Below are 16,416 nucleotides of genomic sequence, written 5' to 3'. Positions count from 1 at the left end.
CAGGAAGCCAATGTAGAAAGAGGAGTCCATGCCAGAAAAGAAGATAACTGAAATTAAGAAATTATTAAAAAAAAACCAAAATCTAACCTTTGCTTACAGATTTATGAAAGTAAGTTCTAAAATACAGATTGTTTTTCTCAAGATATATAATAATTCGTCTGGATTTTTGTCTTTTCAGCCACACTGTGTACTGCTTGCCTCAAAAGAGAATTCAGCCCCAGTAAAGCTTGGTGGCTTTGGGGTAGCAATTCAGTTAGGAGAGTCTGGGCTAGTTGCTGGAGGTAAGAAATTTTCCTTCTAAGTTATTTAATCTGTGCATGTTGTACTGCAGAGTTCTGTTCTTCTGACAAAGCCTGGCCTGCAAAACAAGAGCTCAAAAATAATCTTTCACTAAAGACTTAGTTAACGTGGTAAATGCACACAGCCAAGCAAAACTGGCAGTGAAATGCAACCTGCATTCACACATTGAGCATTAAATCCCTGTAAATGTTACTCGACAGGAACTCATGCTGGTTGGGTCAAAATAAAACTGGAAAAACCCAAAGAATTTTCCACTTTAATACGAGCTTTGGCTTAATTCTGCCTTAGTGCAGCTAAGTTGTCACTGCTCCCTTGTTTGATAAGCAATTCCTGTCAGAATCCTGTGCTATTTAATAGCAAAATCTTAGCTGGTTTTCACATGTGATTCTTTTCTGTGTTTTGAAATTTCATTGTAATTATTGCATAAGACATCAATATCTTGATACGTATGTATATTTTTTGACTGTGTTTTGTTTTCTGTGGATTTTATTTCCTCTAGCTGCCTTCCATATTGTTCCAGACAATAGGGTTATGCTTTAATCAGCCTGCACAGATGAAGACCCAATCAATTTTCTGATGCTTTCATTGCCAGAGTAGGAGACCACAACAAAACATTTTGTTAGTTTTAATATTTTTTTCTTCAGAATTAGTGATTTTCTTCAGTACCATGCATCTCCAAAATCTCAGATTTCCTAATTTAATAACTTAATGTTCTGTGTCAATTTGAGTTTTGTACATTTTTAAAAATAAAAAGTAAATCAAATATAAACATATCAACAGCTTCCCTTCCCTTACAGATATTGCTGATACCATGGAAATATTCAAGTATCTTGTTAACTAGGGGCATCTTTTCCAAGAAAATACCCATTCAGTTAATCTGTAATAAAAAAGTTATTGCTTTCTTTACTTTTCTTGTGTTACTCTTAATTATCTATACCTCAGTCACTGCTTTTTTTAGTGGTAGTTTCTACACTTTTGTTTATAATGATCTCATTTTTGTTATTTATGTTCTGCTGAGCAACTTCACCCACTTCTTTTGTTTAAGCCACTCTTCTGGAGGTAGTCAGATGCAGTGTACTTGCAGACTACCAATTGTCTAGCAAGAAACATTCAAGTTCAACTTTGGAAAAAAAAAAAAAGTGCTGCATTTTTCCCAAATTTTGCCATGGCCTTCCTTTTGTGTTACTGTTCCCAGTGCTGTGATCCCACTCACTGTTCCTGTGCTCAGCCTTCAGCAGTGATCAGTGCTGGGGATTCTCTTTGTAGATCTTACAGAATATCTCAAACCTCATCACTGTGATACTTATCAGTATCTTTTGCTTATTCCATCTCAACTTCTGCCATGTTGGTCTGGCTTCACACACTTTTTTTCCCCCTTTTTCTCAACTGGCATCTCCAGTTTGCAGCCTTTTCATTGGCACTTGTTGCTTTCAGCTTCAAATTCCACTCATTTTCAGGGATACCCAAAGTAATTCCACTTCATTTATATACTGTGGAAAGTCTCCTTAACAGATTCCTCTCTTCTCATCTTCCATTCCAGTCTTTTAACCCCAAACTGGGCTTAAAAGCTCTGTTATCTGGCATTTCTTTTTCCTGCCAGAACCCTACCTGAAGGCAAATTACTAGACAGTTCCCTACACAGAACTGACAAGGTCTTACATATTCAGTTTTACAGTATAACACATGTGTTATATGAAAGCTGGCTGTTTGAACTGGACTGTAAGTTTCTCATAAATCAGTGTTTATCTACACATTTGTTTAAGGGTGTTATTCCTATGGATAAGTTTTGTCATAATAGCAACAATAATTTACAGGCACTTCTTATTTCTGAATTGTCTCATAACAAAAAAGTAGAAATTCTCCAAATAGAGAAGTTGGAGCAGCATCATAACCAACTTGTTCACTTTCACATTGCTTTTCTAATTTTTAGTGGAAAACATTGATTCTCTTGACATAGTCAATTCTTTCCCTTTTAGCATGGCATCATTTCCCTTTTAGCATGGCAATGCCTGAATTTGGTGGTTAGTACATAAAAAAAGACATTCTCTATTAAATAAAATCTATCTATCTATTATCAAGTTAATTTTACTGACCTGAAGTTCCCTGTGCTTTGTTTGCGCTGTTTTTCCTACTTCTGTACACCTTGGCACACCTGTGCCTTGCAATCCCAGATTCTGTGTGGCCCCAGGAAGACAAACTAAAGGGAATTTTCTTCCTCAGTGTGTTTGAAGCCAGCCTTCAAGCTCACAGCTTTTGCTTTGCTCAGGACTGTAACATTTTTTGACTTGACAAAGGCATCTTTATCAGAGTGCATAAATTGCTGGGGAAGGATTTTTGTAGTGAAGTTAAATTAAACCCCAGGTATTAAAATGTTCTGATACAAGTTCGAAGACAGACTTGTGAAGTTCAGAAGTATTGTAACTACAGAGTTCTTTCTTTTAAGCAGGTAGATGGCTGTTTTACACAAGTGTAAGAGAGATCATGAGAACAAGCTGTGACATCATACTAGATGTCATTGATGAAAATGTGTATGGAGGAGATTTTAGGAGTGACTGTATTTTATCAGCTAACAACTCAGTTGACATGATTTTTAAGAAATTTCAATTATTAGTTATTATTTACTTTATGTAAGTAAAATAAAGTACCAAAAAAAAATACATAGCTATAACTCATTTCTTCATAAGGCCAGAGGGGAAAGTGTAAGGAAATATTCTTTGTTCCACTCCATTTGCCTGTAAGCTGCAATAAGTGGCTAAGAATCATGTGTTGTCATCTGAGCTAGAGGAAATAGGTTTCATGAGCTACCAATCTCTGAAAGTCTCTTCTTGCTTCAGTTCTCATGATCAGAAGTGGAAAATTGTGCTATGGGCTTCACTTGAAGCCTTGAAGTAGGAACTTTATAAAGGAACTCTGGCAGTATTCAGAGGAGTTAGAGATCATCATAATTTATAAGTGAATTCCTTTAAGGAATAGCACATTTCCATAAGACAGTAACAGTCTGTGTTGCATTGTTATGATGCAGCTGCAGTAGTGGAACCTCTGGGAAGTCAGTGATTATTTAATAGACTAATCTCACATTATGATCTCCGTTTCCTTCCTTGAAGAGTTTTTCTTTCAGATCACACTATGAATTGTCACAGTATTTTCTTAAATGTGACATCAGATTTATCTGATATCAAATATCTTAGATGCTACATCTTGGGAGTTTTAGCTAATATATGGTATAAAAGTCTGAAGGAACAAAAAACATTGAGTTCACAATTGATATTTCCTTCACTTAATCTATTTAATTTCTCCTGGTTTCAATTAATACAAAGACAACTATATAGACCTAAGTATGATGAGTTTCTTTACCTGGGGATAGTTAACTGCCTTTCACATTTTATCTTCAGCAGCAAAATGTCACAGATACCATAATGCCAATCCAGTCCAGTATTAACTTTCATGTATTATTAATTACATGCCCTAGGCTGCCTCAAAATCCTGTAGTATCCTAATGTAAATTATCATCTTATTGGAAAACATCTTATGTGTTCTTAGTAGCAGTACAGCACATGAATACCAAATGCTTTTGGTTCCTTGTGAGCTGTGTTTTTAGACTTACTACAAAAAACAGCAAAGGAAGGCATTGCCATAAATTTCCCTCTAATTAAGACTATGAAATGGGGGGAAGAGGGGCAGAATTTTTTAGAGTTCCTTATTTTTTGTTTTGTTCTCATCAATGTAAAAATGATCATAGAATGGTTGGGTTGAAAAGGGACCTTTAAAGCTCATCCAGTCCAGCCCCCTGCTAGGAGCAGAACACCTTCCACTAGATGAGGTTGCTCAGAGCAGCCTGATCTTGAATGTCTCCAATACCTCCAGGGGTGGAGCATCTGCCCCCTCTCTGGGCAACATCTTCAGTGCATCCCCAAACTGAATCTTGGTGGTTTTATAAATGCCAGGTTAGAAAACTTTTTTTGTTTGTTTTAATGTTGGAGGACATTTTTAGACTACACAGTTGCTTTTTCCTTTTCATCATCAGTGTCTGATTGGTATTTCAAAGCTTTCATTTGTTTTCCAAAGAGAAGTAAAATTTTGTAAGCTGAGATCCTCCACTACTATTCTTCTTTCTCTTACAGGGTAGTGTTTCACTTCTTTTTTTTCCTGAAAAATAAAAAAAAATGTGAGTCTCTTCACATCTTTGCCTTTAAGGGACTTTATTTTATTTAAAAGATACAGCTGTGGTTTACTGTCTCACAGAAATTCCACTTCACATCTGGGCTGATTTGAGAGTGTTTATAGGAGGCTAATGTGTTGAGAAATCATTTAGGTTTAGTTCCTCCATCATAGTTTTATGGCAGAAAAGGCCATTGAATTAATTATAATTTGTCTCGTTAACATGTGAGCTTTGCTTTGTTTGTTTTCTGGACACTCACATCCAGTAGTCCAGTTGTCTGCTGATGTATCTTTTAAACACATTTTCTTCAGACAATCTTCTGTGCTGAAGCTGAATTGCCCCTTTTTCTCCCCCCTTTTTTTCCTTTTTTTTTTTTTTTTTTTAATCATCTTCTCTGTAGACCTGCTTTAAACATCTGTATTGTCTGGAGTAATGTGGAAAGGAATTAATAGTAGTAAAGTACTGCCCTATCTGATCTGTTGTGTGTGATTCTTTGATTCCTTCCACATTATTCTGGACATCCCACTCTTTTAGAAACACCTTGATTTGTGATCATATTTCTTATTACACTATTGTGAGAGGTCAGATGGTGATGTTTATTAGTACCTCACATTTTTTTTTCCTAAAAATTATTTGTTCCAGTTGTTTCCTTATACATCGTTCAGATACTACTGCTGTTGAAAGACTCTCCTTCTGATATCTTGGTCATCAATCCCCTGCCTTAGGGATGACAAAATCTGATTGGGTCTCTGTATATACTCTTCTTCTTGTGGAAAGCATAGCCCTATTGTCTGGAATAATATGGAAAGAGTCATAGAAACTAAATTACCAAAGGTAAGTCAAAATTTATCTTTAGTGCTTGTAAATGATGTCAGATTGACAGCACCTGAAGACTGAAGCTCTCTGTTTACCCACAGGAAAAATCAGCAAAACTAGCAGCTTTATAAATTTACAGGCAGACAACATGCCTTTAAAACTGGCTGGTAGGAAAGTTTACGTCTAGAAATAAGATATCCAATGTAACCTGGATGTACCCATCCAGGCACTGAGTGCTTCCTAACTCAGCAAACACTTTGATGTAGGCATTTACAGTGAAATGGATGGAGGCAGGTATCACTACATGCCACTGCTGAGTCTTTGCATAGTGATGATTTTCAGTTAATGCCACTCTAGAACAGAAAAGAAGAACGTAAGTGCACACAGAAAATTGATTCCAATCTTCCATATGATTTCTTCTCATATATGGATACAACTAAAAATCCTCTGTGTGTGCATGCATGCAATCTATATTAAGTTAAAATGTTGGTTTTTCGTGAACAGTCATTTGAATATATCCGTGAGTGTGCTTATAATCTAAAGAATAAAAAGCCTGTTTCAGAGAAAAGTGCCTTTGCTTATTGTTCTTTTTCAAACTGCCTCCAAAAAGGTGCAGACTTTCTCCCAAAATACCAAAGAAAATTCGAAAATTTATAAAATATTTTAAAACTGAGCTGTTGTGAAGAATTTTTAAATTTTACACTGGACATGTTTAGAAGGCAGATTTTCTACTAAATAATTTTCAGCAGAAGTGATATTGGATCTAAAGGGCAGTGAATATTCATGGTTTTAGATAACTTTGCTGTCTATTGATTGTATTTGTAGTTTTGACATAAGAAAATTCGCCATCTGTGTTCATGTGTGCACTTCCGTTCATTTTCCTGAGCTAAGTTCAGGTGAAAGGTGCAGCTCAATAGTCCTTGTTCAGGTCAGTTTTTAGAATAAATTCAAAATCATCATTTGCTCCTTTGATGAACCCAGTGAATTGGTCACGAGGGTAACAGCTTGCTCAGAAGTTACTATAGCCTTTTTAAGATCCCAATACATATGTACACATATATATGCATTTTTTAATTCTGTTTGACTGGACAGTTCAATCTCAACAGTCACATTTCTGCCTCTTCTGGGTTTGCTTTTTCATGGACATAAAATTGTGATTTTCACCACCATAAATATCCACCTCATCTAAAGTATTGGGATCTTGTAATCATCATTAACAAAACCAAATCTGTCTCTATTTCCACTAATTATTAATCTAGCATTGGTAAATTACAGGATTTCATTAACCTAGCCTAGTTTTCTTTTTCACTTATTTTGTATTTATGGAGTTCTCATTTTAAATTTAAAAGTATTAGGGTTTAGTAGCACTTGATTTTTCAGTTTGCTTTTAAGCACCATCCATTTTTCATCTGGCAGCAGCCTGGTGTGGACTTAAACAGTTGTGTGGTGTTAACTTTTACTAAACCACTCTATTCCTTCTGCTCCATAACAAGCAGTTCATCAGAGTGGATTTTTATTGTGTCCTGGGTTTGGACCAGGCCAACAAAGATCAAGTTCTTCTACCTGTGATGGAAGAAACACTTCCTAATTTCCAGGGGACCAGAAAGAAGTTGTGTGATGATCAGAGTGGGACTGGTTTTTGGCCATCACTTGTCTGTTTGTAAGAGCACTTGAGCGCTAAGTGAAGGTGCAGCCTCACATTTTGATGTCACCAGATGAAGTAAAATAGGAGCTTTGAAGTATCAAATAGATTTGCATAGTGGGAAGCAAAGTCAAAAATTAAACCATCTCCTCTCCTTAGCTTCCCAGGTTCAGCTTCACTCCCTCACTCCTAAGACACCACCCAGCCCCAGGTGGCTCAGGGAGGATGGGAAATGGCAGTTCCCAAAATACTCACTTGCTGGGCAGGTTGTTTTCCCTTTCTTACACACACTTTCCCTGCAACACCGCTGTCCTGACTGCTGGGCTGAGCTGTGCCCTGCAGTGATCCCACTGGAACTGTCTGTGTCTGGCATGGGGCAATCCAGCCCCTCCTGACAGAGACCACCCCTGCAGCCCCAGCACCTTGACACCTAAATTCCTGCACTCCATCATGCTACTGGATTGCTTTTATAGCATGTGTTGCTGCTAAATGCACTATTTACACCAGGAGAAAATGTAATTGTTTGCATAGACACAAGATGTTCTGTAGGTTACCCTTTACTGAAATACACAGGAGACTTAAGTGCCTTGACCAAAAAAACCCAAAGCCAAAACCCAAAACCTTTAAGTATTTCTCTCACAGCACACAGTCATTTTTGTACCATGTTCACCTCTGCAATTTCTTACTGAAACCACAGAACGTTCCTGAGCTGAGAGGTGTACATAATTGTTGAAAATACACATTAACTCAACTTAGATATAATTTGAAAGGTTCGTAGTTTCATTAGCTACTTTATTCAGACAACTGTACCTTAATGCCTCTTTTAAATAGCTTGTTAACCCATGTGATATTTTGTCTTCTGGTGATTTCTCCTGTTGTCTTTGGAGTAATCGCTCTTTTCAACGTCAGATTTTATAACAGCAATTATAAAGCATGATGGGAAGGCAGAATTTTCAGAGAACATACAATTTTCCATTTGTATTGATGAAAAATATTTAAATTTGCTTTACTACCACAAAAGATCTTTTTTTCAACAAGCAAGAAAGGTTACACCTGCTCCAAAATTGCAAATGGGTTCCTTTGCACCCAAGTCTCAGGAAGTTCCCACTCAGAACAAACAAGGGTTGGGTAAGCCAGGCTGCTCTGTGGTCTCTGATGATCTCCTGAGTTAAAGGTTTCCAGTCTATGGTAGGTACACCACGAACATCACGTGAGCAGTCTAAGGGATAGAAAAATGCTCTTTGAACAGGCAGGTGTTGCTGCTTATGCACAGGCATAACCTGATGCAGAGCTGGAAATGTTGATGCTTTTCCTGTCACCAATGATGGCATCCAAAGGAGAAAAAGAAGATGAAACCTTATAGATAGAAATTTTTAGGCACATAAAAAAGACAAAAAAAAAACCCCACAGCAAGTTATGCATACTGGATGTGTATGTATATGATTTCCATTTTCTTTGTTTTCCCTGCCACCAGGCATCTAAAAGAGAGAGAGTTATCTAAGGAGATAATTCTGTACCTCATATATGTTATCTTGGAGATTTGGCTTTGAGGTTTCTGAGGCTGAAATAATGCCATACGTCTATAAAGTGTGTACAGCCCACAAGAAAAATGAGTCATCTTTCCCCATGTGCATCTCTTTCTCTATCCAGACCAAATATCCTTCCTCCTCTCTCCCCTGTGATATGAAGGATGATGTTGGACTTGCAGCATGTTGGTGGTTTATTCTTTTTTAGCTCAGGAAGGAACTTCACTTTTGCTGTCAGGACAGCCTGGGCTACAGGGACTTTTTAAGATGCAGCCTAGCCTAGTGATGAGGTAACATCCCTTTGTCACAGACAGATCCCTAGCATTTGTTTGGCAGGGGAATTCCCTGATGAACTGGGGTTGAAAAGGTTTAATAGAAAGCCATGTGAAGAAGTTTGACAATGGTGGTGTTTTTTCTTAAGAGTATGGTTGAAAAGCTGCTCCCTTTCTGACAATATTTTAATCCTTTCAATGCAAAAAAAGATTATTTAAAAGAACATGTCAGATCATATTTCTGGATTAGATGGGATAACCAAAGGATGGTCTTTACTGAGGAAGCCACGTCCAAATGGTCCCCCAGGTGTTTGTTCTGAGTGCTTTGACTTAGCTGATTCCCATGCAGAGGGTGAGCAGGACAGGTTAATCAAGCAGGAGTCTCTTTACAAAGACAAGACTGAGTTAAATACATGTCCTGCAAACACCTCAGATCCTCTGGGCTGCATTTTAGGCTCTCCTAACCAGTAGGTGCTGCAGGCCTGCAATGGAGCCTCTGAGATCCACTGTAGTAAGCAGCAATAATTTATGAAGGAGGTACTAGTGGTGAAAGCTTGCACACTGATGTTCTTTTTCTTCTGTTGGTACTTGTTGGAACCAGGGTAGTCCAAAGACTAGAAGTGTCAGTGAGAACCTGAGCATTCCAAGCTTAATTTTTGCAATGGAAACAAAATTCTTTACAATGGGAAACATTTATAAGGAGAGGTAAAATGTTACTTGCTTAATGTGTTATATAGAAATTGAATGAAGTTATTCTAATCAGTTTTATCTGCTCAAAAGTTCAGTTGGTACTAAATAAATTCTGTTTTCATAGGAAAACATTAATTACTCTCAATGAAAGCACTTTGTGAGACAAATTAGCATTATCTTTTCATCTGCAGTAAGATAATGCCCTCTTCAAATAAATGAATAACACATTTGCTGGCATTTTGCATTTTTGCTGGCAGTTTCAGTAGACTAGCCAAGGTATGGGCAGAGCATCAGACCAAACCCTGCTCTTGCCAATTAGATGCAGCTTTTTCAAAATATCAGTGTGGACTAGAGCTCTACAGTATCTTTGTATTTGCATTTTAAATAATTCCTGTTTCAAAGAGTGTCCAAATTATGGGTTTACTTTTATATGGCAAGTTTCACTGAAGAGTCCCAGTGTTCCACATTCTGCCAGCTCGGGTAGACTATTCCTCAATTTATAAAAGTAAAAATTAGGCAAAAGGGAAAATGCTGATTTATCTCACTACATATATATAAAAATATAAACTTGAGGTAAAAAGAATATTGTTAAAAGCTTTAAACCATGAACAAAATGTATTAAAACTGGTTTTGTTTAATGCAGTGATATTCTTAATTTCCATGTTTGACACACATCACTTTGACTCAATTTTATTTTTATTTCCATTTAGGACGTGTAGGAACACCTCACTTTATGGCTCCAGAAGTGGTAAAAAGAGAACCATATGGGAAGCCTGTAGATGTTTGGGGTTGTGGTGTGATCCTGTTTATCCTGCTAAGTGGTTGTTTGCCTTTTTATGGAACCAAGGAAAGATTATTTGAAGGCATTATTAAAGGCAAATACAAGGTAAATGACAGCATACATGAATCCTTGTCCTGTGAGATGAGCTCTGTTGGTAACATTTCTGAAAGTTGATGTTTGTATTTATTCTGATATGAATTTAAAGCTTATAGATATCTGTTGCACAGGAAGAGAGATGATTTTCCCCTCCCTGGTCTGTCTTGTGTTTTGTGTCATTGTTAGGAATTAGAATATGGAAATATTTGCTCAGATGAAATAATAAATGGGTGTTACAACCAGCCCCTGAATGTACATTGATCCCAGGAGGAAGACAAGAGGTTTAGCTGTGAATTAAAACATACTGTAACCTCAGATTTATTAGACATCTAAAATTTTTGATCAACTGACAGAGCTGTCATAAGTATTCATCATCATCATCATACTGCCTCAATTTAAAGCAAAATGCATGTTATTTTACACATGCAGGCTGGCATTTTTCTCCTTAGTACAGTGTGCAGTCAAGTGCAGCTGATGATTCAACAGGAGCCACTCACAACCAAGGGCAGGTCAGTGTGCACACAAGAGAAGCTGTCACAGCATCAGCCCACAGACCATTGTGGAGACAAATTTAAAGCTGCAACTTCACTGTTTCTGTGGGTTTGCCTAAGATCAGCTTTGCTGTGCTTTGGAACGAAGGTCATACATGAGCTGTGCATCAGCAAATTACAAATGGAAACTCCCAAAGCTGTCTGATAGTCTGATTTATTATATCATCTTAACAGCCTGCTAAAATGTAAGTGACAGCAGTGTTACTGTGCTTGGTCAGGAGCACATATTTCACTTCTTAAATTTTACAATCCTAGAAGCAGCAGCGTTTCTTCATGGCACTAGTTTTGAGATTGCACAGACTGATACTTCATGGAAGATTTCACTTTAAGGAAGATTTCTTTATGGAATCTCTTAACAAGTTAACTTCTCTTTTTTTAAAAAAAAGTTACAACCAGTACATTGTGTCCTCTTAGTTCCTTTTCTGTTCCTGTTTCCACAGTAATTTGTCTGTTCAGTGAAAATCCTGTCAAATTTGCAATTACCTTCATTTCGTTAGAGCGGAAAAATAAACTAAATCACAGCTATAAGTGTGCATTTCATAGCCAGATAACATTGCTGAGTGCCCCGATTCATTTCGTCTTTACCAATTTTTATAAAGACCGATTTTAAATAACATGGACCTCTTTAAATAACCAGATTGTAACATTGAAAAGAGTCTGGTCATAATTTTGAATTTGCATTTAGTACTTTGTAAAGTTAGCTGTCTATCATCTAAATAAAACTTAGCTTCTTTATAATTTAAAGAAATACTAGAAATACCTTAAAGATATAACCCCTTATATCACATAAGGAATTTTCTTACTTTGGTATGGTTTTATCAAGTGTCCATCATTTTGACTGGTTGAGCACAAACCTGTATATATCCACAAAATGGAACTATATTCTAAATCATCCTTCACATTGTATCTCCTAAAGATAAAGTTCTGCTCTGAAAGTGTTACAATTGCTGGTATTGGTTGTCCTTTTATGCTTTCCTGTGGAAAGGAAGGAAAAGGACATTTTCCTTTTCCTGGTGGAGAGACATGACCTGTTGTGAAGTTGAAAGGAATTTATTGAGAAGAGCCATTGTCCATAGCACCTTCAGCACCAGAATAGTTCACAACAGGCATTCTCTTACTCCCTTCTTACCCAGAATCACTGGCATGAAATTGTGGGTTGAAACAGATAAATTCTCTTGCCACATATTGATTGCAGGGATAGATTTAATTTAATGTGCATTTATCATATGCATCATTAGCAGTTAAACAGAGCTTAATTATATTTTGCTTTATCTAGTGAATGGTCAGTTTTATCTGAGCAGAATGTAGAGTAGGTAGAAGTTACACTGTGATTATAACATAATACTAAGGACTTGTCCGGGTTTATGTTTTCAATTTTTGTGCCATTTCAGTAGCAACTAGTGTTCCATTTTTACAAGTTATTAAAACCCTTAAAAATTTCCTTTTACGTTCATTACATGGAAATGTTTGCAAGCGCCAACCACTGTTAAATCTCTGTAATTATTGTAGATAAACACTAGGTTCTTTTCTCCATTCTTATTACTACTAATTTAATCTTTCTTTCTTGTTCATAATCAGATGAATCCTAGGCAATGGAGCCATATTTCTGAAAGTGCCAAAGATCTGGTGCGCCGCATGCTTATGCTGGATCCAGCAGAGAGGATAACAGTGTATGAAGCACTGAATCACCCCTGGTTAAAGGTAGTACAAGCAGCTGTTTGCATGCTACTTTCCTATTTAAGGGAGAAAAGCATGGATTTCTTTGTTTTTCTGAGCTTTTCAAAGTAGACATGAACTGTACAAAATGTGGGATAATATGCTTTAAATGCTTTCTAGGATTAGAGCCTGAGATTTTGATAATTGCCAGGCTTAAACTCTTGCTTAAGAGCAAATTCATTGGACATCTTCAGCAGCACCAGAGTGCAGAGAGTAAGGCTGCATAGCATAGAGCTTAAAGAAGGTGTTAATCTATCTTTCTGTGGCACTCAAACTCCAGAGAAGTAATTTCTGATCTCCTTTTTGCTCAGTCATATCTAAACCTCTTTTTGCTCTGTCATATCTAAACCTCTTTCCTGTTACTCATGTAGCCAAGCACTCTACTGCTGTAGGTTATGCTACTGAACTGTGCTGCTTCCTTACATTAGATTCTTGAAAATATCCCACCAAAAGGGAAGGAAGTAGTGGAGTGTTGCTCCAGGGCCACTGTGACTGCATAAAATTATATGACATCTGGTAATCAAACTATTTTTCATTGGTGGCAGAATTACATCACACTTTAAGCCAGTGGAAGAGTAGTTGCTGCAAACTGAAGGTTTACAACAAGAGCAGGAGAAAATACACCTTTAGCTCCTCAGCAGTCCATCACTAGTGTGTGCTAAACATTGGGGTTGGGGAATGATGGGTTGTGCTGCAGAATTAAAAGGTGAAAAGTGCTGGTTCAGAGCACTGTATTTTCTCTGGCAGAAGCCAGTGAATTAACTATTTTCTTAGTTATCCTTTGCTTTTCTATAGTGGGTGTCCAGAGTAGAAAAAGTGATAAAATCATTAACTTAAACAGGGCACCTATTTTGAAAGGGAGCTGATCTGGTGTCTGCTGCTGGATTCTCTTTGTGCTCTACATGAGACAAAGGGAAACCCACAAAGAAAGAACCTGGGAAGAACAGGATCATATGCTCTTCTCCATCCAAGTAAAAATGGTGTAACCACCTGTGAATGGAGTCACTCTTTGGTTTCTCTGCTCTCTTTCTGCCTCTGACTCTTGTATTCCAAGCTGGAGAATTGCCTAACTTATCAGAGAAGGTCAGGAGTGTTCACCTCTCAGAAATGATAGTGGTTAAGAAAGACAGCTCTTCTGTGTGTTGGGAAACTTCAGGTTCAAACCATTATACTCAAAAAGAGCCAAAGTTGTGTCTGTTGGTCTGGGCTATATGTAGTGTATCAAATATCAAAGGGTATGGAGATAAACATTGTGTTTTGGGATCCCAGAATACCATACAAACACAGGTGATCTGGTTTTACTTGCTTGTAATTGGCCTTTTTTTTTGAGAGCATACCTCCTTTGAGATGCCAAAGCTAAAGCTTGGTTGAGGGTCATTTTGGCAGAAAACCTGTAATTTTTTATTATTTGATCAACTGAGCTAATTAGGTTTATTGAAAGGACAATTCTCTAATGTGCATGTGCAAACTCTGCCTGTGCAGCTTTGCACTTATGGTGTTTGTGGTCTCTTTCTGGTCATGTTGTTATTTGTTGGAAGTCATGTGGTTTAGTTTATGACAGCTTTGTTTGCCAGGCATTCTACCAGTCAGTCCTCTCATTTTTGCCTACAATAAACTGCCCTCTCTGCTGACTCAGAGCTTTCTAAACCATTTATAGACAGAAGCAAATACAGCATGAGATAGACACATCTTTAGTGCCATAGAGGGACTGCTGTGGTTTCACTCTGATTCAGGAGAGGAATGTGATAAACACATTATATTAATGATTTTCTATACCTTCAGAGGGAAAAGGTAGATGACTGCTGCAAGTTTTGTCCCTTCTGTCGCTGCAATTGTTCAGTGGCACATTTTTCATCTGCACCTACAATGAAGAATTCTTTCTGTACCATCTCCTGGCTGGCACTGGGTTGGCATTTCCTGCCCTGTTGGACATGTATCCCACCTCCCAAACTCACCTGAAGTATCCAGCACCCTGTTAAGGAGCGCTTGAGCATGTTCCTTCGCTGAGCTTTGTGAATTCCAAAAAACAGAACTACGTTCTGCTTCAAAGTTCAGTGCGAGACACAGACTGACAGCACAACAGTAAAACGAAAGACTGGGGTCTTGCTACAAGATAGGAAACAATTACAAAAAGAAAATATCCTTGGCCCAAATTAAGAATTCTGTCCAAGTACTTTAATCCCTCTTAAATTCTGGAAGTTTTCCTTAAATTGCAACAAATCCTCGTTCTCCTTAGGATATTTATGAGCTGATACTTTTCTTGTCTGGTTTCTTAGTGTCAAGAGGATATTAAAAGCTTGTATTTAATGTTCTTTTGGTTTGTTTTTTGTGGGGTTTTTCAAGGAGAGAGATCGCTATGCATACAAGATTCATCTTCCAGAAACAGTAGAACAGTTGAGAAAATTCAATGCAAGACGAAAACTAAAGGTAAACTGAATGTAGTGTTAAAACAATATAATTACACAGCTTGCATTTTGTGTGATACTTGATTCATTTAAAAAGTGCTAAGAGAAATCCCATGCTTTGAAGTCAGCAATAAAATAAGAAGTTGCAGCAGGCCTTCACAGATGTTTATTGAAATGATGTCTTAGAAAGGCTGTTTGTCCTTTCTTTCTTTCTTTCTTAGTGCACAGTTTTCAAATTTCAGTGCAAATTGTTTGGTTTCAACCAAGTGTATATGAGGTCTTCCTCTTCAATAAATTCAGTAATTCTGTGTAGTATGAATTACTGGAGAGAATTGTGCAATCATTTGTTATTATTGTGTTGTGTTTATAATAAAAGGAACTAATAACAGTAATTTTAAATATCTTTGTTAAAAAGAGCAAATACATATTCTTCAGTTTAGCCTATTTATGTTTAACTACATACTAGTTTATTTCTTAGCCATATTGAAAAGAATGTCAACATTTTAGCCCAAAACAACATGGTTTTCCTTCTGTTCTTGTCATGGAATATTTAACAGAACATTTCTGAATTCACTGAAAGGTTCAGAAAATTAGGGTAGAAACATGGAGCATTACAGTTCATGGGCTGTTTTAAAATTTCTAATAAAACTCAGAATCAGGTGTTCGCACTGAGCTGCTGCTTTGCAGAAGTTTCATGTAGCTGATGATGAAGATGCACAGCTGCCACAGTTCATGAGCAGCTCTTTCTTTTAGGTGTTTTGTATGCCCTGGTAGCATTTCCATTAAAATGCTATCTAGTACATTTTAGAATATTACCTGATTCCTGCTCCAGGTGCAATTTCAGATATTTCCTGGATTTCTTCCTGGGGAGGCCACATATTTAGTTTCTTGAGCTTTTGTACCTTCATTATTTTTTAATGCCATTTTATTCAAGGCACTGTTCTGTAGTATGTTTCAGGAAATTCATCCATACTTCCATGACTGTGCAACATTAAAACCTGAGGGGTTAAAGTGTCATTTACTTGAACAAGTAAATATATGTCAGAGGAGGTAACCATTTTTATGGGTTTATAAACTCCCCTGTAATGCACATTGTGGGACTCTGTGATTCTGAGTAATTGTGTTATTTTTATATTTATGGGTGTTAAAAGTATTCTAGTGCTGACAGTATCAAATTATGACAATTTCTAAAATAAAAACATAATTTTTTGCTTTCAAGAGTGACTTTTTATTCCTGTTAATCCACTCAGTCTAGGTAAGAGGGAAAGATAAAGAGATCAGTTATTTGGTTTACATTGTACTACAATGTGAATTTATGCCTGACAGTTCTTATTTCAAAATGCATTCACATAAAGAACTGTTCTGATGAATCCCCTTGCAAAGAATATTTTTACTGTTTATTAGTGTATGACCAGCTTTTCTGTTAGATATGGTCACTGATAAAAGGGAGGAAGAGCTGAAG

General features: G+C 37.0%; 1 protein-coding gene across 10 annotated transcripts in view; it reads left to right on the top strand.

The window, feature by feature from the left end:
* CASK (calcium/calmodulin dependent serine protein kinase) overlaps nucleotides 1-16,416 on the top strand; it is a 187,195-nt gene that overhangs the window by 103,273 nt on the left and 67,506 nt on the right. For 9 of the 10 annotated variants that reach the window (XM_030282940.4, XM_030282926.4, XM_030282892.4 and 6 more), the window contains exons 6-9: nucleotides 179-281; nucleotides 10,116-10,291; nucleotides 12,412-12,534; nucleotides 14,893-14,976. In XM_030282940.4, coding sequence (XP_030138800.1) covers nucleotides 179-281; nucleotides 10,116-10,291; nucleotides 12,412-12,534; nucleotides 14,893-14,976 — 486 coding nt within the window. Of the gene's footprint in view, nucleotides 1-178; nucleotides 282-5,162; nucleotides 5,294-10,115; nucleotides 10,292-12,411; nucleotides 12,535-14,892; nucleotides 14,977-16,416 lie in introns of those variants that run through there. The other variant, XM_030282953.4, reaches the window with a different exon arrangement.

The sequence above is a fragment of the Taeniopygia guttata genome, chromosome 1, assembly GCF_048771995.1.
Source record: "Taeniopygia guttata chromosome 1, bTaeGut7.mat, whole genome shotgun sequence".
Classification (NCBI taxonomy): Eukaryota; Metazoa; Chordata; class Aves; order Passeriformes; family Estrildidae; genus Taeniopygia; species Taeniopygia guttata.
The sequence above is the reverse complement of the archived record's forward strand: the minus strand, read 5'-3'. Positions and strand labels throughout refer to the sequence as shown.